Source organism: Phyllopteryx taeniolatus, chromosome 6 (assembly GCF_024500385.1).
Source record: "Phyllopteryx taeniolatus isolate TA_2022b chromosome 6, UOR_Ptae_1.2, whole genome shotgun sequence".
Taxonomy (NCBI): domain Eukaryota; kingdom Metazoa; phylum Chordata; class Actinopteri; order Syngnathiformes; family Syngnathidae; genus Phyllopteryx; species Phyllopteryx taeniolatus.
This window is the reverse complement of record NC_084507.1, coordinates 9,712,664-9,737,201: the sequence shown is the minus strand read 5'-3', so window position 1 is coordinate 9,737,201 and position 24,538 is coordinate 9,712,664. Positions and strand designations below refer to the sequence as shown.

At 40.8% G+C, this 24,538-nt stretch overlaps 1 protein-coding gene across 3 annotated transcripts in view; it reads left to right on the top strand.

The window, feature by feature from the left end:
• Positions 1 to 13,063, top strand: part of LOC133479247 (ankyrin repeat and IBR domain-containing protein 1-like) — a 43,864-nt gene extending 30,801 nt beyond the window's left edge. For all 3 annotated transcript variants that reach the window (XM_061775933.1, XM_061775935.1, XM_061775934.1), the window contains 5 exons: positions 1,306 to 1,484; positions 3,217 to 3,268; positions 7,773 to 7,884; positions 8,307 to 8,350; positions 9,857 to 13,063. In XM_061775933.1, coding sequence (XP_061631917.1) covers positions 1,306 to 1,484; positions 3,217 to 3,268; positions 7,773 to 7,884; positions 8,307 to 8,350; positions 9,857 to 10,786 — 1,317 coding nt within the window. In that variant the 3' untranslated portion in view covers positions 10,787 to 13,063. The remainder of the gene's footprint in view (positions 1 to 1,305; positions 1,485 to 3,216; positions 3,269 to 7,772; positions 7,885 to 8,306; positions 8,351 to 9,856) is intronic.
• The last annotated feature ends 11,475 nt before the right edge of the window (positions 13,064 to 24,538 follow it).

Here is a 24,538-nt window from a genome sequence, read left to right as displayed (position 1 = left end):
TTCCCAAAAAGACTCATGGCTTTATTAGCTCAAAAGGGTGTGTCTACTAAATACTGAGCAAAGGGTCGAAATACTTATGGCTGTGTGATATTTAAGTTATTCTTTTTAAATACATCTGCAAAGATTTCAACAATTATGTTTTTTTCTGCCAATATGGGGTGCTGTGTGTACATTAATGAGGAAAGAAATGAACTTAAAGGATTTTAGTAAATGGCTGCAATATAACAAAGAGTGAAAAATTTAAGGGGGTCTGAATACTTTACGTACCCACTGTATATACGACACCCTTTTTAGAGTGTGTGTTTTCAATACAGTGTTGTAAAATGAATGCGTAATATTTGCACAGGCCTTAGAGTTTCCCCAGATGCATTTAAGATCAATGCAATTCCGCCCAGAAAAAAATGCATTTCACTGGAAAGATAATTTTTTTAAAGTGGTGCTCTTTTCTAAACATCCCAGTGTGGGGACATTTATTTAAATTTAATTTGTTCTGTGACCACGCTGGTAGCTCAAATCACTTGTATCTCAAATCATGGAAATGCTGTTAATGCGTTCCAACCTCTCAATAATGTGTTTTTGAGAAAAATAGCACTCTGCAACTCACTGATGGTGTCGTGGTACACTCGCCTGACTTTGGTGCGGGTGGCGTGGGTTCAGTTCCCACTCAGTAACCGTGTGAATGTGAGTGCGAATAGTTGTCCGTGTCTATACGGCAACTGACTGGCGACCAGTTCAGGGTGTAGTCAGCCCGAAGTCAGCTGGGATAGGCTCCAGCGCCCTGCGACCCTAACCAGGATAAGCGGTGTTGAAAATGGATGGATGGAGAGCACTCTGCACTGTATTGTACTGTCCTAACAATAATAACATAATAAATAGAATGTAAAGAATTTAAAAAAGCATGTCACTTTTGCTGAACTTAATCTTTTTTTCTGTTTTGCATCATGCTTGCTCATATGTTTCTATGATTTCATGCTTTAATTCAGTGATCATCATTTGCTTCTCGGCACTCACTTTCTTAGGACGCCTAGTTTGAAAAAATAGGCCTACATTTGGCAATCATGAACAAAAACAAAACGGAAAATGCTAGCACAAAACACAACGGAGACATCATTTCACTGCGAGGTATCCAAGAAATCAACCAAGCAATGGCTCATAACTAAAAACCCCTCGTAAACTGGGCACTCTTAAATCAAATACAACAAACTTTTTTATATATATTGTGAGACTATATTTATCTTCGTAAAATCGTATCTTTTCAGGAAAAGTTTCAGGCTATGTTTTTTTTTTTTTTTTTTATGTGTTCAGACGGACCTGGAGATGGTAACTGAGGATCTTGCGCAAAAAGTTAACCGGCCTTACCTGCGGACTCCGCGCCACAAGATCATTCGTGCAGCATGTTTGGTACAGCAGAAGAGACAGGAGTTCCTGGCCTCAGTAGCGAGAGGAGTGGCCCCCAATGATTCCCCTGAAGTCCCCAGACGCAGGTAACTGGCCAGCATACAGTGGGTACGGAAAGTATTCAGACCCCCTTAAAATTTTCACTGTTTGTTATATTGCAGCCATTTGCTAAAATCATTTAAGATCATTATTTTCCTCATTATTGTACACACAGCACCCCATATTGACAGAAAAAAAACGGAATTGTTGAATTTTTTGCAGATTTATTAACAAAGAAAAACATAAGTATTCAGACACTTTGCTCAGTATTTTGGATAAGCACCCTTTTGAGCTAATACAGCCATGAGTCTTTTTGGGAATGATGCAACAGTTTTTCACACCTGGATTTGGGGATCCTCTTCCATTCCTCCTTACAGATCCTCTCCAGTTCTGTCAGGTTTGATGGTGGATGTTGGTGAACAGACATTTCAGGTCTCTCCAGAGATGCTCAATTGGGTTTAAGTCAGGGCTCTGGCTGGGCCATTCAAGAACAGGCACGGAGTTGTTCTGAAGTCACTCCTTTGTTATTTTAGCTGAGTGCTTCGGGTCATTGTCTTGTTGTAAGGTGAACCTTTGGCACAGTTTCAGGTCCTGAGCACTCTGGAGAAGGTTTTCGTCCAGGATATCCCTGTTCTTGGTCGTGTTCATCTTTCCTTCGATTGCAACCAGTCATCCTGTCCCTGCAGCTGAAAAACACCCCCACAGCATGATGCTGCCCCCACCATGCATCACTGTTGGGACAGGTGATAAGCAGTGCCTAGGTTTCTCCAAACATACCACTTAGAATTAAGGCCAACAAGTTCTATCTTTGTCTCATCGGACCAGAGAATCTTATTTCTCACCATCTTGGAGTCCTACAGGTGTTTTTAGCAAGCTCCATGCGGGCTTTCATGTGTCTTGCACTGAGGAGAGCCTTCCGTCGGGCCACTCTGCCATAAAGCCCCGACTGGTGGAGGGCTGCAGTGATGGTTGACTTTCTAGAACTTTCGCCCATCTCCCAACTGCATCTCTGGAGCTCAACCACAGTGATCTTTGGGTTCTTCTTTACCTCTCTCACCAAGGCTCTTCTACCCCGATTGCTCAGTTTGGCCGGACGGCCAGCTCTAGGAAGGGTTCTGGTCATCCCAAACGTCTTCCATTTAAGGATTATGGAGGCCACTGTGCTCTTAGGAACCGTAAGTCCAGCATTAATTTATTTGTAACCTTGGCCAGATTTGTGCCTTGCCACAATTATGGCTCTGAGCTCTTCAGGCAGTTCCTTTGACCTCATGATTTTCATTTGCTCTGACATGCACTGTGAGCTCTAAGGTCTTATATTGACGGGTGTGTGGCTTTCCCAATCTAGTCCAATCCATATAATCAAACATAACTGGACTCCAATGAAGGTGTAGAACCATCTCATGGATGGTCAGCAGAAATAGTTAAATATATGAGTGTCACATCAAAGGGTCTGAATACTTATGGCTGTGTGATAGTTCAGTTTTTCTTTTTTAATAAATCTGCAAAAATGTAAACAATTTTTTAAAGTTTTTTCTATCAATATGGGGTGCTGTGTGTACAATAATGAGGAAAACAAATGAACTTAAATTATTTTAGCAAATGGCTGCAATATAACAAAGAGTGAAAAATTAAAGGGGGTCTGAATACTTTCTGTACCCACTGTAGCGCTCATAGTTAAACTAAATGTAACATTGCTACAGTACAGAATACAGAACTCATCAAAACAATTACATTTCACCAAGTCTCTAACTGACAGAATTTAATTTTACTCACTTGCAGCTTTGCTGGAGGAACCTGGGACTGGGAATATTTGGGCTTTGCATCCCCTGAGGTAACCCATACTCCATTCTTTTATTTCAAGCAGTCTTTCAGATAACATTTCATATGTTAGTAAACTTTAAACTTGTAAATATATATTAACATTACCTTATGGTCTAATAGATTCAAGGTCTATTACAGTGCATTTTCTTTGGGGGTGGGGGAAGTGAGAGGGGAACGAACCCCTGTTTTTTTTCTTTTTTTTTTTTTTTTTTTTTTTTTTTTTATATATCCCAGAGCAATTACAATGGCCGTCAATTCACTATTTTCACTATTCGAGGTCCCCTGTACTCTGACTCAGATAATGTATGTATAAGGGCTACATTCGCAAACATAGAATGAAAAAAATCCATAGAAAAATGTGAGATAGACTTCGTTGTATTAAAACCACCATGGTGTATTGCTAAATGGACCTAATAATTCCCACAAGGAAAGGAGAAATTATATTCCATGCATTGCATTGGCGAAAAACATTTATGGATTATCTTAATTACATCATGCTCATCACTAAAACCAAACACATTAAAAAAAAATCACTGTGCTATTTAGGCCTGATTGTAACCAGATGGTTCGGTGTTCCCCTGTGCACACCCTGGAAACCACCTCATGAGGTTGCGCCCTGTCATTGTTTTATAAGAACAGGCTTATGTAATTAATACTTAGCCAACAAACTGTGGCTTATATAACTTTGTAATTATTGTTTTGACCTATTAAATGCATCCACCCGTAGTAATGACTGCAATGTATTGCACTAATACAGCACTACTTTGTTTATTTTCTTGTTTAGTTCATTGACTGTGACAGGTAGGTTTTTAACTTGAACATTTTTCTCTCACCAAGGTTCTTGTTATTGCTTTTATTTTCAAGTATGAAAATATTCACACCACAATTTAGGGCTGCACGATATTGGAAAAAATGACGGGATTTTTTTTTTTTTACACCTGTGATATATATTGTGAAGAATACAGGATAAGCAAAGCAAAGCAAATTTATTTATATAGCGCATTTCATACACAAGGTAACTCATTGTGCTTTACACGATTAAAAGCATTTAAACCCAAAGAAAGAAAAAACAGCTTATAAACATAAAAAAAATAAAAAAATAAATAAAATTAAAATACAATTAAAACCGCGTATAGTGCAAGAAATATTTAAGTGGAAATGCTCTAAAAAGCATGAGAAATAAGAAGAGTTCTTAACATAGACTTGAAAACATTCACACTTGGAGCTGATGTCACTTCTGTTGCCAACTTATTCCTTTTGTGTGCAGCATTATAGCTAAATGCTGCTTCACCATGTTTGCTTTAGACCAGTGGTTCTTAACCTGGGTTCGATCAAACCCCAGGGGTTCGTTGAGGCAGTCGCTGGGGTTCGACGGAGGACTGGACACACTCCGCGTGTGCCTAGGTGCTTTATCCGTAAAAGCCTTTTTACACTGCATTTCGAATGTGTTGTTCATGCCCTTCAAAATGGAAGGGAGCGTCAAAATTGGCGTTTACCATTGCGGCGTTGCGCCTCGAGTTGAAATGCTTTGTTCTTTTTTTAAACTATCTTTATTTAACAACATTTCAACGATACAGTTGAATTGAGTAGCATTGCTGTGCCGTCAGACAGCGCATCCAATAATAAAAAAACAGCCCAAAAAAATTCCTCTTGCCAATGAACCCTTTTCGAGGATTGTAGAAATCACATAAAGAAAAGAAACAGACTTTGTTGTGAATTTTACGAAGTCCATTCCTCTGATATCAGAGTGGCACTTACCAAGGGGAATGGCAACAACAAAATTCACATTCACTTACAGTAAATTTTCATTGAATTTAATTTTTTGTTAGTTTTTTGTGTGAAATTAATTTTTGGTTTGTTTTATTTTATCACAGTGATTTTATGTACAACTGATGCATGGTTCATTTTGTGCATGACCTGGGTGACTGAGAAACTACACAGACAATAAAATATATACCTGTTTTGAATTTGAAATAAACCATGTTTTATTTTTCAAATTAGGAAGGGTTCCGTGCACGCCGTATGAAACTTGCGGGGTTCCGTCCCTCCAACATGGTTAAGAACCACTGCTTTAGACTCTGTGCTCCATTATTTGACCCGAGTCTGTCGATCTCAGAGCCCTACTGGGTTTATATTCCATTAGCATTTCTTTCATGTATTCAGGACCTAAACAATTTAGTGATTTATAGACCAGTAGCAGAACTTTAAAATCTATTTTAAAACTGACTGGGAGCCAGTGTAAATACTTAGGAATTGGAGTAATATGCTCTGACCTCTTTGTTCTGGTCAGAACCCGAGCTGCAGCATTCTGAATGAGTTGCAGCTGTTCAATGCTCTTTTGGGGGAGTCCAGTCAGAAGACCATTACAATAGTCAAGTCTACTTGAGATAAAAGCATGGATGAGCTTCTCCTGGTCTGCTTGGCACATCCAAGCCTTCACTCTGGATATGTTCTTCAGATGGTAGAAGACCGTTTTAGTAATTGATTTGATATGACTGTTGAAAGTCAGGTCGAAATGTATTCGTACACCAAGGTTTCGGACTTGGTCTTTGGTTTTTAAAGAGAGCGACTCCAGGTATTTATCATAACATTCTCGTGACATGAAAACCAGCACACATTTCTCTTTTTCCCACTGTATGTTTGGGCAGTTTAGTAGTTTCAGTAGAAAATAAATTATGCAAAAAAGTATACAGAGTCATTTGTGTGAAGTCTACCAGTATTTAAATGCACTGTAAAATTGAGTAGCTAACAGTCCAGACATGAAGTTGAAATATTTTCTTTTCATGCCCAGTTATACTGTACAGTGGTACCTTGATAAAACGGACCCCGATGTAGCGGACATCCAATAAAACGGACTCTTGGGACCAAACAATGTGTCCAAAAATAGTTTCCCTTTGTCACTTAAACTGCCGTTGACAAAATCTATTAGTTCCAGAATTGGCCGCTGTTGTTTACTGGCACTGTGGCCACCTATAACCTATACAACTAAATTGTAAAAGAAAATGGTCTTTTCAGGAGAGAAATAAAAAACATACGTGGTTTCATAAATTTGCACACCCTCAAACTGATTCTTTGTTTCTTCACTTTAGGCTTCTATTACAACACAGTCTTTTAGGGAGCAGTGTATATTTGCCCACAATTCTTTGCAAAAACACTCCAAATCAGTCAGACTGCGAGTGCATTTGTTGTGCACAGCCCATATCAGATCACCCCACAGATGATTTGATCAGATTCAGGTCTGGACTCTGGCTGGGCCATTCCAAAATCTTCCAAAACCATCTTCTTCTAGTAAAGCCATTCTTTTGTAGATTTCAATGTGTGCTTTTCGTCACTGTCGAGATGAAAGGTGAAGTTCCTTTTCATCTTCAGCTTTCTAGCAGAAGCCTGAAGGTTTTGTGCTTGCACTGACTGGTATTTAGAGCTGGTATTTTGACCTTAGTTTCAGCTGAAGCAAAACAGCTACAACCATGCGTCACTACAAGTATGTTTAGGTCACATTAATGGTGGAAAATGTTTTAAATGATTTATCCTGGTCCACATTTTATATATTACAAAACCTGCCATTTGAACACGGTAGAGAGGACTTTTTATATCAACTGTATTTTGTATAAGTAAGGTTTACTGAGTATATGACCACTGCTCAACAATTTTTTATTTTTTTTGCAACAATTACAATTTGGAAAATGTGCTATTTTTTCCAAACGTGTTCTATACAAGTCACTTTACTCTCATTTTCTATCATTGATTGCAATAAATGGAAAGACTCATCATAAACAAATTATCACAAAAACTGTAAGCGATACTACATTATACTTTCATCCTCCTCTCTAAATTGTCTATGAAACTCTCTGATATGAGAGGAAAATAACAAATTTAATACCTTATGTGTATCTAAGGCTATGAGTGAGTTCATGTTAAGTATTATCACCAGATGCTGAACACCAAACTAATATAAGTAGGTTTTATTTTAGGTCCTTAACTCATAGAATCTGTCTCTGCAGCAGTAGTTAAGGGAACAGCATTATAATCAAAGCCTGAAGACACTGCCTTGCACAAACACCCACAGATGGTCCACTTCATGGTTCTTACAGTGTCTGCACATCAATCGATGGCAGCCTATTTTTAGATCAGCACAAACATAAAAATACAGAATTTTGTTGAGAATGTGACACAAGCTATGATGATTACATGTAAATGAAGTTAATTATTTTCCCCAGATACTGATTTACAGAGTACAGATAATCTTTGTATTTATTACTATACCATAAATTCAATGTTATTGAACTGTTGTCCTCACATAAACTTCTTTTCAGTTACCAAATATTGTTGGTTATATAAGGTAAGGGTGAATTACACAAATACGTGCTCGTTTCTCATATGTACTTATTTGGTGCAGGAAGCAATTTTCTTTTCCATGGAATAAGAAAAACAATGATTGAGGACATTCTGTTTGAATGTAGTGCAATTATTAACTATTGTAACTATTCTTTTTTATGTTGCAATGTTTTCTTAAGGAGTACGCCGATTTCCAGTACAGACGGAGACATAGACAGCGAAGGCGAGGTGACATGTCCAGTCTCCATAGCAACACACCTGACCCTGATGATCCCAGTGATAGCACGATAGGTAATGCAATGGACACATTGGGCTTTCCATTAAGTGTTTTTTTTTCATTATGTCAGAGATTCTTGTTTATTTGACAGTATTTTTCCCAATCACATTGTTGACTGACATGGGTCTACTGCCCGCCGCAGTTAAAATCATGCTGCTACTTCGTATCCTGTCATTTAGTTCTGTTTTAGATTCTTTTGGCTGTGATGAATATGTAGAATGTGCTGTTTTGATGCCAACTAATGAGTTCTGTTGTGCATTTAATTGATTGCCGAATTTGTTGATTTACTTGAACAAAATAGCTATTTGGTGTAGTCTGTCTCCCATTTATTAATCTGCAGCATTAGCTAACAGGATAATCTTTGTCCGCAATTGAGGCAATTACCAAATTGTGTTTCCCCCCCTTTTTTTTGTTGTCTCTTTCTGTTACTGCAAAGACACCCAGGAAGTTGGAGATGGACTTAGACATGGTCATTTGATGGTGAGTGATGTTTCGTCTCAACTCAAGGATTTCAGGCTTTTCAGACAATGTTGGGGAAAAAATGCCTTTTTTCTCAATTTGTATTCATCATCTGTCTGCCTGTTGTTGTACAGACTTACTGATGCTTCTGTAGGAGGTATATAGTGTTGCTGACATAGGTATATGGATTAAACAAAAGTCTACACACCCCTGTTCAAATACCAGGTGTTTGTGATATAAAAAAAATGACACCAAGATTAACAATTTCAAAACATTTTCCACCATTATTGTAACCAATAACCTGAACAACTCAATTGATTTTTTTTTTATCCTTTCGAGAAAGGAAGTTTAAAAAAAAAAAGCGATAATGTGGTTGCACAAGTGTGCACACCCTCTTATAACTGGGATTTGGCTGTGTTCAGAATTAACCAATCACATTCAAACTCATGTTAAATGTGAGTCAGCATGGCACACACCTTTCACCATTTAAAATGTATCTGGATAACCCCAAATAAAGTTCAGATGTTCAGGGTTCTGGAAGAAAGCAAAAACAAACATAAATTGGGGTTAATAGAGGCACTTTAGGCAGCACAGTGGATGACTGCACATCTGCCTCACCCTTCTAAGGACCCGGGTTAAATTCGGCCTCACCTGTGTGGAGTTTGGATGTTCTCCCCGTGCCTGTGTGGGTTTTTTCCAGGTCCTCCGGTTTCCTCCTACATCCCAAAAACATGCATGGTAGGTTGATTGAAGACTCTAAATTGCCTGTAGGTGTGAATGTGAGTGTAAATGGTTGTTTGTTTATATGCCCCCTGCGATTGGCTGGCGACCAGTTCAGGGTGTAGCCCGCCTCTTGCCCAAAGATTGCTGGGATAGGCTCCAGCACGCCCGTGACCCTAATGAGGATAAGCAGTTTGAAAAATGGAAATAGAGGCACTTTAAATGGTGGAAGTTTTGTGCTGACTGCCATATAACATACTGTATGTTTTTGTGCGACTTAAGAGACAAATATTGGTTGAACTCTAAATTGTACGATTTAAGATGCTCCATTTTAGTCCCTGCTGTTCACAGAACCATTCATTCATTTATTCGTCTTCCGGTCCGCTTATCCTCACTAGGGTCGTGGGCGTGCTGGAGCCTATCCCAGCAATCTTCGGGCGAGAGGCGGGGTACACCCCGAACTGGTCGCCAGCCAATCGCAGGGCACATATAAACAAACAACCATTCACGCACACATTCACACCTAAGGGCAATTTAGAGTCTTCAATCAACCTATCATGCATGTTTTGGGGATGTGGGAGGAAACCGAGTGCCCAGAGAAAACAGACGCAGGCACGAGGAGAACATACAAACTCCACACAGGCGGGGCCGGGATGTGAACCCCAGTCCTCAGAACTGTGAGGCAGATGTGCTAACCAGTTGGCTGACATGCCGCCTTCACAGAACTAAACATGAAAAAGTAATGTGTGTGTGGACAATACCTAAGTCATCTTCAGTGTGCCCCTGTGTTGGTGCATTTTCTTGCAGGGTGTTGGTTCTTTGGATGATGATGATGATGATCCTAACATTCTACTGGCCATTCAGCTGTCACTCCAGGAATCAAGGATGCCAGGGGGACAGTCCACTCATGAAGTCCTTGCTAATGAAGCATCACTTGGAGCCATTGGCACATCTTTGCCTTCTAGGCTTGAACAGAGTACTCCAGATGTAGAGGTTCTCCCCAGAGTGTCCTTAAGCAGCTCAGAACTGCTAGAGCTGGGAGACAGCTTGGCTAGACTTAGCCACATTAACATCAGCAGCCATTACTCTGTAGCCACTGGTAATCCCACCTCTGTTCAGCTCTATGACAGCCACAGCCAAGCCAATGGCTCCTCTGTGCCAATACCAGTAGCTCCAGGCGGTAGTTTCTCATCAACAGGTGTCTTCTCATCCTCCAATGACACGACAGCCTCGACCACTTGCAGCAGCCAGGACCCATCCTCTTCCTCTGCAATAGCAGCAAATGCCAATCTGCTGGGCAACATCATGGCTTGGTTCCACGACATGAATCCTCAAGGTATTACCTCGGACCCCACAAGGTCTTGTCACACAGACACAAATGTGGACCCACTCCATGCAGGTGGTGAAGAGTGCCTGCAGGATATAGACAAAAGTGGGGTTGTCATCCTCCGTGAGAATAGGAAATCCCTGGAAGGAATGGTGGAAGTTGGTTTTGGTTCCCCAAGAGTTTGTGACATGGAGAAAAAGGAGTGTCCTATTGTGGAGAGGCCAACTCAGCTCCATCTCGTGGGGCTAGAGCCCATGCCATTACCTTATATGCCCACTCGTGATATGACTGGGGTCCATGAGGAACGGGGAGATACAAAGGTCTGCCATGTTGACACACCTCAATGTGCACCAGACCAATTTCCCAGCAGCAGCTCCTCAGAGTGGGAGGAGCAAGTGCACTTGGTATGACCCGAATGCTTTTTTTTTTTTTTCGATTAATGAGCATTTTTGGCAGGTCAAAGTAGTCACTCTGTCTATAGTTGGTATATTCATTTGTAATGTATACTGAATCAAGTTGTGTCACTTCGTAATTGCTTGGAAAGTGTCAAGGGTATTTCAACTTGAGCTGGCGGACAGCACAGAAATAATGCCAGAAAAGCGTTTGCTCTACTGAGAGCTCCTTAGTAGAGAAAGTGCTATCAAATGACAACGTAGCGACTGAGAATATATTTCTTAAACAGATCATGTGGCGTTGGAGTTGTCAATTTGTTGCTTTTCCTGCAATCAGATGCAAATTGACTGTGACCTCAACCAGCATGTGTATTCTACTTTGTCAACTCAAGAATTGAATGTGTTATGGTCAGGTTTGATAGAGAAAATAACTATAGCCCGTACAATTTGGCCTGACTACATAGGATCAGCCACGTAGTCATGTATTTTCAACCTACTTCCAGCGGTTATATCTCCCGCTGGAGCACCTTCTGATTTTGCAAGAGCGCCGATCCAAGCCGCTCCAGATAGTTAGTGTCAAAGGCCATCAGTTTTTATCAGTGCTCTCCAAGTACATTTTCCCTTAATGCTGATCAGTCTCAGCATTACAGGGACAACACACTGGCATCTGCAACCAGTTTACTAGTATTTTGTTGTACTTTTCAATATGTAGAGTACAGAGAAATAACTGTCATTCCTGTCCACGTCCACCTGCTTCATAGTGACTAAACACTGAATATTAAAAGGACAGTTTACAGTCACCAAGTGGATTCTTCATTTAAAGCAAATTGTGCCTGTCTAATGCAACCGCAGCAGCTAGATTTTATGTGAAAGTGTCCAACCACTGACATTGCTTGATAAAGCGGCTTTAAGTGAAACCTTTTAAACCTCGCAAAAAGTTTTTGGTGAGTTCTTTAGATGAGAGAGTAGAATGAGAAAATATTGGTCAGATATTTTAGTGTGTGAGACATTCACACAAAATCATTAGGTCTATCCAAGTTATAAAGCAGGTGGGAAACTCAATATAGACCTGACTGTGAGTCAGTGTTGACCTAAAACCCTTTCAATCAGCAGCTAACAACTGCAGAATATGAGTCCTTCAGAATTCTATTGAAAGGTGGCTTAATTTGTAGCTCTGATTACTGCAGCTGAATAGCTGAATGACATGAGGAGACTAATTAGCAAGTGGTCTTATTTGGACTGCAGAAAAAGGCCAGCGAAAAATATGGGTGGCAAGTCTCATTTAAACTTTTCCAAATGTGACTAAATCAAGCCCCCTGTAAATGATCTCTTGTTTTGTATTTACATGTAATAAAAGCCTTGATAGTGCTGTGCGGATGTCCCTGACTGCACGGTAATGCATTTAGAACCAAATCACAGATGTCTGTTGTTACATCTCAAACAATGGAGAGTTTATGATTCTGAAGCAGTTGTCTACACAAGACAGAAGATACAGTGCCTTTATTTCATTCACAGTTATTAAATTATCCAGTGTTTGTTTTTGCCCAGTATTCAGAGTGTAAGCAAACACATACTGTAGTACTTTGGTGTGGTTTTTTTCTTTCACTTCATGTTTCATATGCACAAATATGAGTACTTTTTGTTGCAGCATTACAATTTAGAGGTTTCATGAGTTGACATACTTTCAAATCTTGCCCCCCTTTCCCTTTGCTGTGGTTTAAGTATAATGTCACTTGACTTTGAATTGGGCTACAGTAGACACTAAAATGGAGGAAAGTTGCAATATAAAATGGATATTTATTTGAAAAATAAACATATCCATTGAAGAATATGGAGTGTGACTAACCATGATCAACAGAAACAAATGATCAGTGTTTTACCTTTTGGGACTTTTTGTCAGCTTTCTGCCTCACTGATGTGAAGTAAATTAGCTTTTGTTTTCTAATGACTTAGTATAGAAGTATAAAAATTGCTTTGGTAGGTTTCTTGAAGTTGTTAAACTGTGAGTGCCATGTGATCTGTGGAGAAAAGTTCCTTAAGACTTGGTTAATGTGTGGTAGACACAGGATAACCTACATATGTTTCCCCTGTTGTGTAACAGTATGCTGTGCATTACACCTCTAATTGACCAGGTGATTTATTTTAAAATAACATTTTGTAACTCATTGAGATTTTCTATTGTAAAGCGACTAATCCTTGAAATGCTATTTGCACTTTCATAGTCTATACTTGATACATTCCCTCTTTATATGAATTGTTTGGTGTGTTATGCCAATAAACTATGTGTTGAGTTTATTTGTGATTTTTTTTTTTTTTTTTTTTTTTTGGGGGGGGGGGGGGGGGGGGTCCTTTTCACCTGATTTTATCAAATGCGAAATGTAACCAATGTGGTTAGTTAGTTACACATGTAAAGTACGACCTACAGTCAGTGATTGTAACTTACTACTCAAGCATAATTCTATTGTGGAGAAGATTGTAAAAATAAAGGTAAATGGGGGCTCTGTGTTTGGGCAGAAAGTGTTTTTGGCACACCTAGCAATTGAGACTGCAATTGACCTTTCGCTAAGGAAATAACACTAAACAAATATACAGTAGGTCAAAGCTTACACATAAATTGAACACCATTGCCTTATGATTGAGACAGAAGACTGATATTAACCAAGGTGTAAGGTTTGGTAGTTCTGTTATAAACTATTACAATAATTACAACAATAATCAATAAGCCTATGCAAATGTTTTAACCAGGGCAGTATGGCTGAGGGCAGCAACATGCCCCGTCCATAAAAAAAAAATGCAACGTGAAATGAAATTGTGTAATGCCATGACATATCTGAAAAATATTTACAAAGGCCTTTTTGTAAATCGGCAGAGCCTCACAAGTACGCTGCTGTAGGTCTGCACAGACACTACGGCAAGTGATTATGGACGATCTTGAAATGGAAACAAAAGACGATTTAGAACTGTTTCAACAGCGCAACGACAACGTGAGGCTGTAAGCAACACTCGCAAAGGGGCCCCTTACTAGCAGTGCTGGCTGGTGGGTCCTATGACAGATGACTGATATTCATCTTTATCAACAACACAGCTAACAGACATTGCAATGACAAATTGAGCATGGGAGAGCTTTCGAATGGGGGCCCCTGCTAGTGGGCTAAGCTTGTTGTAAATGTCTACAACACAAGAAAATGAAGTGAACTTATCAGTAAGGTTATGCAAAAAGAAGAGAGGAAAAAACGAGGATGAAAAAAAGAAAAAATTAAAGTGTGAATATGTACTGTATCTGTTACATGAGAAAAGTTGTGATTTTGTCCCAGTCCCACCAAGCATCACAAGAGTTGACTGCAAATTATAGTTATACGGCAAACCTGCTAATAAAAATAAACAAGTTGAAACAAAACATTAGGCTATACATCTGTTTGTATTTGTTGACACAGAACAGGTATATGCCATTACTAGCCATGTTGTAAGAAATTACTCCTTTTCTGACTGATAATTTGTCATATTAGTAGAATAATCAAAATCATCTTTATTTGCCAAGTATGTCAAAAACATGCAAGGAATTTGTCTCCGGTAGTTGGAGCTGCTCTTGTACGACAGCCATTTTGACAAAAAAGATACTTTGGATAAAAATACATGCATATATATATATATATATATATATATATATATATATATATATATATATATATATATATACACACACACACACACACACACACACACACATGTATACAAAGAGACCAAGATAAAGATGGGAGCATGTTACAAAAATCTTCAGTCTTCTCCAGGCACAGATACTAGTCTTTGTTCCCAAGACTAATTTTTTAGCTTTTGCCATAGCTTAGTTACATTTGTTTTTATTTTTATTTTGGTTAAAAATAATTAATGGAGGTGGATCCAAAATCTGACCAAGCACCGCAGTCATTTTTTTGACAACGACACACATAGGCCCTTCTGATTTAGGAAAATTGTAACATTGTTTTCAGCCGACAACCGTTCTGAACTGACAGTCCTATTTTACACTTCGTGCCTTGTGTATCTTTCTGAAGTTAAACTAATTAATTTGGCGCTACCATCTTTAGGGTACCAAAGACGATAGTTAAAATCTGTACTTCTTCCGGAATAAAACACGACAGCCATTGGTGTCGCTCAACCGGAACACAATGATTTTATTCCTGGATGCGCACATTAGAACATTTCAGACCGTTTCAGTGTAAGAGCATACTCAAATTCCAACGAAACGTACTAACTATCATTCTAGATTTATGGGTAGACTGGAAGCGAGGTCACGCTGGATAAAATCACCTGTCAGTCACAGGGCGAGCTGACACCTAAGAGACAACCATTCATGCTCAGCAATTTAGAGTCTGCAGTTGACCTTTCGCCAAGGCCCCCATGCCTTAGTTACTATTGCTAAGAGAAATAAAGCAACATGGGTTTGGGGAAATTTCAAAAATCCAGACAGAAACAGGCAGAAGGGTCTGTGGTATGGCTTTGAAGGTTATATCCATGATGTCAAACTGACAAAGAAAAAACAAACATAAAGGTCAAAGCTAACGCATAAAGTGAACCACCACTGCCTGATGATGGAGACAGAAAACAACGATATTAAGGAACAACACTATTCCTGTAAAATTTGGTAGTTATTTACTATTACAATAATTAAAGAACAACAATAAATAGGCCTTTCCCAATGTAACAACCGGAGCATATAGCTATTTTCCTTAGCTTGGTTGGCAAGGTGGTTTACCAGCTTAACAGATACTAATTAGGCCTTCGCGTTAGGAACATAGTGTTAGCCGGCCCAATGCTGCGCCCGAGGTGAGATATTATATTACTACATATGCTGACAAAAGAAGAAAAAAAGCATCGTTTTTAACATTGCCTTTAATTTATAACGTCATACAAGTTAAAATATAAAATTTTACATTTTCTTCATTTCAATAGTGTATCATTATTGCCAATCAAATCATGCGAGTAACTTGCTGTTGCAACACGTAATGGAACAAACCATAAGTAGCAAAAACTTGACCACTCTTTCTTTTTTTTTTCTTCCTTGTGGTCTGGACAGTTTTGGTCGTTTTGACATGTTTACAAAGTTCTCAGGGATCAAGTCAATAAATTCACCCCTACCCCAACAGGGAGTGAGCAGTATACCAATCAGCCAAAGGAGGGAGTGTTTGGTATTATCATTTGTAATAATATTAATTTGGCATTGCTGTGAATTTGAATGTATGTTAGTGTTTCCATGTTAAGAGTCAGTTGTCAAGTTATTGCAAATATCTGCACCTTCCCCACTTGAAAGAGATTCATTCATCGACGGAAGATTTCATTTGGATGTTACTCGATAAACAAGCAACGTTTTCCTTTTGCCTTGTTTTATTTCAGCATTCAGTAGTTTGAAAGTTTGTCAAGAAGTTTCATTCCTTACTGAATTCGATTTTTTTTAAAAATAAATAAATACCACGAGAAAATATTTCATTGTAAATACGTTCAAGTAGTAAGAGAAACATAATATACAAATTAGTAATTTCTATAACATCAAGGTCCAGCCTGAGATTTACTAATTTTTCCCATTTCTCCACAACAAATGAGATGTCAGTTTTACTTTTTTAGTTTAATATTAAATAATGTAAATACATGTTCTTATTGGCGGCACGGTAGCCGACTGGTTAGAGCGTCAGCCTCCCAGTTCTGAGGAGCGGGGTTCAATCCCCGGCCCCGCCTGTGTGGAGTTTGCATGTTGTCCCCGTGCCTGCGTGGGTTTTCTCCGGGCACTCCGGTTTCCTCCCACATCCCAAAAACATGCATGAATTGGAGACTCTAAATTACCCCTAGGTGTGCATGTGAGTGTGAATGGTTGTTTGTTTGTATGTGCCCTGCAATTGGCTGGCAACCAGTTCAGGGTGTACCCCGCCTCCTGCCCGATGATAGCTGGGATAGGCTCCAGCACGCCCGCGACCCTAGTGAGGAGAAGCGGCTCAGAAAATGGATGGATGGATGGACATGTTCTTATTGACCTTTAATATGATATACTTTACAAAAAATGTGATGATTTCCAATATATTACATAATCAATTATGGAATAATTTTATTTTTATATACCATTTAAAGTGCAACTATTGGAGACATCACGAATTTAGAAATACAGTATACAGCTGCGAACACGGGCACTCAAGAGTTAATTCAATACAAGTGGAGAGATGTAAAAGAAAGTATTCAGGTTCATTACTCAAGTAGAAGTATAGCTAGGGTTTAAGAAGACTTCTGTAGAAATTGAAGTATCAACTCCAGATTTTTACTCAAGTAAAAGTAATGGTTTCAAAACTACTTAAAGTATGAAAGTATTACAAGAGGGAAAAAAATCTATTGAGGACAAGAACTTGGGCCGTGTCAAAGGGGCCAATTGTGCACTACCCCACTTTCTTCTTTTCCTTCGGCTTGCCCCTTTAGGGGACGCCACAGCGTGTCATCCTTTTCCATGTAAGCCTATCTCCTGCATCCCCCTCTCGAACACCAACTGCCCTCATGTCTTCCCTCACCACATCCATCAACCTTCTCTTGGATCTTCCTCTAGCTCTCTTGCCTGGCAGCTCCATCCTCATCATCCTTCTACCAATATACCCACTAGTTCTCTGGACGTGTCCAAACCATCGAAGTCTGCTCTCTCTAACTTTGTCTCTAAAACATCGAACCTTGGCTGTCCCTCTAATCAGCTCATTTTAATTCTATCCAACCTGGTCACTCCGAGAGCGAACCTCAACATCTCCAGCTCTGCTTCCTGTTGTCTCTTCAGTGCCACTGTCTGTAATCCGCACATCATGGCTGGCCTCACCACTGTTTTATAAACTTTGCCCTTCATCCTAACAGAGACTCTTCTGTCACATAACACACCTGACACTTTCCTCGACCCGTTCCAACCTGCTTGTACCCGTTTCTTCACTTCCTGACCACACTCACCATTGCTCTGTGCGGTTGACCCCAAGTATTTAAAGTCCTCCACCTTTGCTATTTCTTCTCCCTGTAGCCTCACTCTTCCCCCACCTCCCCTCTCATTCATGCACATATATTCTGTCTTACTTTGGCTCGTCTTCATTCCTCTGTTTTCCAGTGCATGCATCCATCTTTCTAACTGTTCCTCCACCTGCTCCCTGCTTTCACTGCAGATCACAATATCGTCTCCAAAGATCATGGCCCACGGGAATTCCAGTCTAACCTCATCTGTCAGCCTATCCATCACCACTGCAAACAGGACGGGGCTCAGGGCTGATCCCTGATGCAGTCCCACCTCCACCTTAAATTCGTCTGTCACACCTACAGCACACCTCACCGCTGTTCGGTTGCCCACGTACATATCCTGTATTATTCTAATATACTTCTCTGCCACTCCAGACTTCCGCATGCAGTACCACAGTTCCTCTCTGGGTACTCTGTCATAGGCTTTCTCTAGATCTACAAAGACACAATGTAGCTCCTTCTGACCTTCTCTGTACTTTTCCATCAACATCCTCAAGGAAAATAATGCATCTGTGGTACTCTTTCTCGGCATGAAACCATACTGTTGCTCGCAAATACTCAGTTCTATCCTGAGTCTAGCCTCCACTACTCTTTCCCATAGCTTCATTGTGTGGCTCATCAACTTTATTCCTCTGTCGTTCCCACAACACTGCACATCACCCTTGTTCTTAAAACTGGGCACCAGCACACTTTTCCTCCATTCCTCATGCATCTTCTCACCCGCTAGAATTCTCTTGAACAACCTGGTCAAAAACTCCACAGCCACCTCTCCAAGATGCTTCCATACCTCCACAGGAATGTCATCAGGACCAACTGCCTTTCCATTTTTCATCCTCTTTAATGGCTTTCTAACTTCCCCCTTACTAATCATTGCCACGTCCTGGTCCACCACACTTGCCTCTTCTACTCTTTCTTCTCTCTCATTTTCCTCATTCATCAAATCCTTGAAGTATTTTTTCCATCTATCTAGCACACTACTGGCACCAGTCAACATATTTCCATCTCTATCCTTACTCACCCTAACCTGCTGCACATCTTTCCCATCTCTATCCCTCTGTCTGACCAACCTGTAGAGATCCTTTTGTCCTTCTTCAGTGTCATATGCCTCTTGTTTGGCCTTTGGCACCTCTACCTTTGCCCTACGTTGCATCTCAATGTATTCCTTTCGCCTCTCCTCGGTCCTCTCAGTGTCCCACTTCTTCTTAGCTAACCTCTTTCCTTGTATGATTTCCTTTCCTTGAGGTTCCACCACCAAGTCTCCTCTCTGTTCCTGCCAGAAGATACACCAAGTACTCTCCTACCTGTTTCTCTGATCACCTTGGCTGCAGTGGTGCAGTCTTCTGGAAGCTCCTCCTGTCCACCGAGAGCCTGTCTCACCTCTTCCTGAAAAGACGTTCAACACGCTTCCTTTCTCAGCTTCCACCACATGGTTCTCTGCTCTGCCTTTATCTTCTTAATAGCCATTTCCATCATTTTTGCAAAGTCTATACCATCTGTCCCTCCAAGTTCCTTTCCTGGATGCCATACTTACCGATCACTTCTTCATCACCCCTGTTTCCTTCACCAACATGTCCATTACAATCTGCACCAATCATGACTCTCTCTCTCTGTCTATGATGCTCAGAACTGCTTCGTCTAGCTCCTTCCAGACTTTCTCTTTCACATCTAGGTCACATCCTACCTGTGGGGCATAACCACTAATCACATTATACTCATATTATATTCACTGTAGTAGTCTCGCCACGCTGCACTATTTGTATATCTGTAGTTGACCAATACTGGCCACTCATGCCAGAGTAGCATCTGCCCCATTTGCACACTGACTGAGGAGTATCTACAACATTTGTACAATCAACATTGTCCCACATTATCGCACTACTCGTCACTTTAAACTGCATACACTCCTTGAAGTCTTGGCGCCCTTTGCACAATGGTCAATGCACCGGACTATTGCGAGATTAGTCATTCGAACTGCTTTAAGTGCTAGAGAACTCTGCATCTTTTTGCACAATTGTCAAAAAAAAAAATATTTTTTTTTTACTGGCATTACCAGGTAGCTAGCAACCCTTTATTGCTCAGTGACTGTTTTTGTCAATGTCTTTATGTCTCAAAAGTGTTCTCTGTCAATTGACTGTCTGTTGTCGTACTAGAGCGGCTCCAACTACCGGAGACAAATTCCTTGTGTGTTTTTTGGACATACTTGGCAAATAAAGATGATTCTGATTCTGATACATAACACTCTTAATTTGAAGTTTTAGCTTCATCACTCGATCTGATACTCTTTTCACTTTCAAAACATTCTTAGCTAACTCTTCCTTTAAAATAACCCCTATTCAAGTTCTCTTCCCATCTACACCATGGTAAAATAATTAAAATCTTGCCCCTAAACTTCTGGCCTTACTGCCCTTCCACCTGGTCTCCTGGACACACAATATATCAACCTTTCTCCTAATCATCATGTTAACCAACTCCCGGGATTTTCCTGTCATAGTCCCAAAATTCAAAGTCCCCACACTCAATTCTAGAGTCTGTGCTTTCCTCTTCTCTTTCTGCCGAAGAACCCGCTTTCCAGCACTCCTTTGTCACCAAACCACAGTAGCTGAATTTACACCGGCGCCCTGCAGGTTAACGGTGCCGGGGGCGGATGTTGTTAACCCGGGACGCGACCGATATGAAATTTTTTAGATGAACGCTCATATTTGTTTGACAAAGTTTTAAGCCGGATGCCCTTCCTGACGCAGCAATTGGAAGCAGAGCCCAGTCTGTGGAAAACAAGCGACTGCACAAAATAATGAAAGCATTTTTGTGGCACAGTGATAAATTGCCAAACACAAACACCTCCCCGCACTGTCAACGACTTCACGGCGCAATCAAGTAACTGTAATTCATCAAAAGCTAACATTAATATAACCATAATTTAACCATATCACATACACACACACACAGAATGACAAAAAAATTCTTGGCTGAAAAATAATTCACATATGTATACATAATGGCCCGAAGAAAATAGGAGAGTGGCATAAAACACCAATATGATAATCCTATCTAAAGGATAACAGAAAGACTTGTTTGGCACCGAGCAAGAATTCTCCGTACTCCACAGACAAGGTGAGGTGCCTTATACTGTACACCACACATACAAGGACCAAACAGTGTGTGTGAGTAAAATTAAGAAGTCTATCGAGCAACATAGGGCACCAATACTGTAACTTTAAGAGTACCTCAGTAAAGCTTTTCTAATGACTCTCCCAAACCATGAGCTAAATTGGCCATCTCCAGCTGACGCTCGAAGCAGATTGACAGGTACTTATTGTAGTAGAGCAGTTGGGAGAGTCGTAGGGGGATCCACTGCAGTAACAGGCCACTGGCAATCAGGGAGTCTGCTTCAGATGAAAGCAACTGTTTGTCTGAACCAGGGGACTCATCAACACAGGGCTGCATCAACACTCGAGAGAACTGGCAAAGGATGGCTCAACCATTGAAACTACGGTTTTCAAGTGAGACATCTCCAACTCATACCATTCAGATGTAAGTGGAGCATTGGTCATGCTAGAGGCATGCATGACCACAGTAGCAGCCTCATCATTCAAAGCTCACTTCAGCCCACACCCTGGGCAACATGTTGCCCAGGGTGTGGTTAAACCACTCTATGCCATCGTTCCCCATAGGCCATAGGATTGAAGTGTGAAGTGCGAGACTCGTCAACTTCCAACTACATCAAGAGTGCAGCAATCAGCTTGCTTTTGAAATTTGCACCGAAGTCAGAGTGGAGGTGCTGGGGGAATCTATAAATACAAAGGTAGTTTTCTCACAACTTCTTTGCTATACTTTTAGCATGTTCCAATTTCATCAAGTGATCAGTGACCAAAGATCAAGACTGCCTTCGGTTGACCTAAAGTCAACACACACGACTTCCAGAGGGGCAGAGATCTTAATACTTTCCAGTGGGGCCCTTGCTGAACGCTCGGGAATCTTCCTGAGAACAAATCTGTGGTACTGTATCACATGACATCCTTCTCTATGTTATACCAGACAAAATGCTGGTGAACTAGAGAGAGTGTGCCTAGTGACCTTGATGGCCAGCAGGGTCATGAACACCAGGCAACACTTCTGCCTTTAGGGATTTCGGCAAAACGAACTGAAACCTCTTCTTCTTGGTCAAGGGATCCTTTGTGACCCCATAGTGGAGGCCGTCCGTAAGTGTGAGCCTATTGCATGTTTTAGGACTCACAGTCTTTGCAGCATTCGTGTGTGGAAGTCCTGGATTTTCTGTCACCATAATGAACAGCTCTTGAGATGACTGCTGGCTTATCCTTATTAAAGTAACTACAGGTCAGCAAGAGACAGGTAAGGCAATGTGTCCCGGCCAACAAATTACAAGGCGGTAAGGTGGTGGCTGCATGCTGCCTCGGAGCATTGTCCCACTCATGCAAAGAGGAAAGGAGAGAAGAGACATTATCCTCAGACACTGACCCCTCAATGGCAGCAGAGCAGAGGTACACGCCAGGGACTGGCTTGCACAGCAGCTGCTCCCTCAAAGATATCATGAATGGGTTCTACTGACAGCATCTACGATTAAATTCTGCCTGCGAGGAATGTGCTTGATTTCATAGAAATATGGAGCCAGATTGGAAACCCAACACTGCTCACAGGCTCTAGTTTTGGCTTTGGTTGTGAATGAGAGGACTGTTGTCTTATCAGACAGTGAATCTGTGAACCCTTTGGCCAGTGGCTAAACTCTTCTCATTCTGTCCATTTTAGGGCCAAACACTCCAGTCTGTGGGCAGGAGAGTTGGTTTCACTGTAACTGAGAAATTTGCTCGTTCAAGTGATGGGTTCCTGGGCCAATCCCAATTCTACCCCTTAGCCCTTTCCCTTAGCCCTTTGTTTGAAGGGCCAAGATGAAGGCGTAAATGGGAATTGGGACGACACGTCGTTACCCCTCACCCCGGCTGGCTAGGCAGACGCGACAATTGTTTACATTTGCAAGATGCTGTCTTTTGTCAAATTAACATTATTATTAGGGTGCATACATTTCTATATTTTATCGTTATCTACTCTAAAAACACATTTCAAAGGAACATATTTTGACAAACTAACTTTATGGCCTAATGTCGGCCAATAAATAAGACAAACAACAACCATCACAAAACAATAACCAAACATTTGTAAACACACACACAAAAAGAAAATATCTCAAACAGAATAGAAAAGAAATTTATTGTCACTGTCACAGGAACAATGAATATCAGTTAGGCATCTCACAATTTGCAGCGGTGAGGTAAAACATAAGCATGCAATTATCAAAGAGACAGACTTATTCACAGAACATACAGTTATTCACATTTGGGAAAGTGTTCATATTATGATATGGTAGTGTGATTATTTAATTTAATAATTCTTTCTAACCGTGGATTTGTCACTGTAGTGTGACAGTAGACTAGCAATATGCAATCTCTTAATGAGGCATTTAACCAACAATTGAAATAATGGCTTATATTTAATGACATGACTGTCATTAGTACGAATATCAATAATTATGCTCACTTACATTTATGTACTTCCTTGTCCATTCTGCCATCTTGGAAGTAAGCACTTCGCCTGTCAGTGGGGGCGGAGTCCCATTCCCCTCGCTTTCAAGTGAGCTCCTGACCACACTTGGTTTCAAGGGCTATACATCTCTTCGTCGTAGCCCTTGGACAGTCTCCGGCCTTTTCAGGGTTTCCTCTTCAGATGGAGAAAAGATGGGCAGGTCATCCAAAAAGAGGCAAGGACCAGTGGGGAAGCATATTCACTGACTGACTTACTGATGATGCCTTTGAACTCTAGTATAGATAGCACCTCTTCTCAGTTAATGGTAGTGTGCTCGAGGGACACAGCAATAGGGTATCCTGAAGGGCAATCATCAGTAGGTGCATTCGGTGGACAAACTCCTTTGCTTCCCAACAGTTCAGCTTGTCTTTTGAAAAGACATCTTGGTAAGTGTGCACAGGTTCAGCCTGCTGTTTCTTTTCATCTGACACCTTACAAACATCCACCAATCTGCTGTCCTTAAGCTACTGAAAGAGGGTATAAGTGGCATCTGATTTGGGGGATGGGCAACCTCCCTGACTGGTCTGTGGCCTACTCACACTCTGAGACAAGAGGTCTTTCATAATGACTCAGGGAAACAAAGCTGCAACCTTAGCATTGCAGTTTCACATGTCTCTTTATTGGGTTCAGGAACTTCATTGGGACCCAACAATCTCCTTACATGGTGCCACCCAATAGAAGAGGGAAGAGGTAGGCTCCACAATGACAGTGCTCCCAGGTGACACAGGAGCACTGCTGGACAACCTCCCCCACACTAGAACGGGTAATGCGTCTGTGCAATTCAAGAAACTGCTAACACTCAGGGTCTGAGGTGTTGGGGCAGGCAAGCTGCCAGTACCTTTCATCAGACTTTGTCCTGTCTATCATGGGACTAATGACATTGCTTCCAATAAATGTATCTCTCAAGAAGATCAAAGTAATTTAGCAAGGAAAGGCGGTACAATGAACTTTGACCCATAAATCTCAACTACCTGGTCATAGATGCACCTTGATTCTATCGTAAGGCCACCACAGCCAACAAGTACCACCTTCTCTTGTAAGAGCAGAGGACTATGGAGAACACCAGCAGCTAACTCTAAGCTTGGATTCTGCCTCCACACAATCAAGCATCACTCTCAAAGCAGATTGACTCCCGACAGACACTGGGGCCTAAAACAA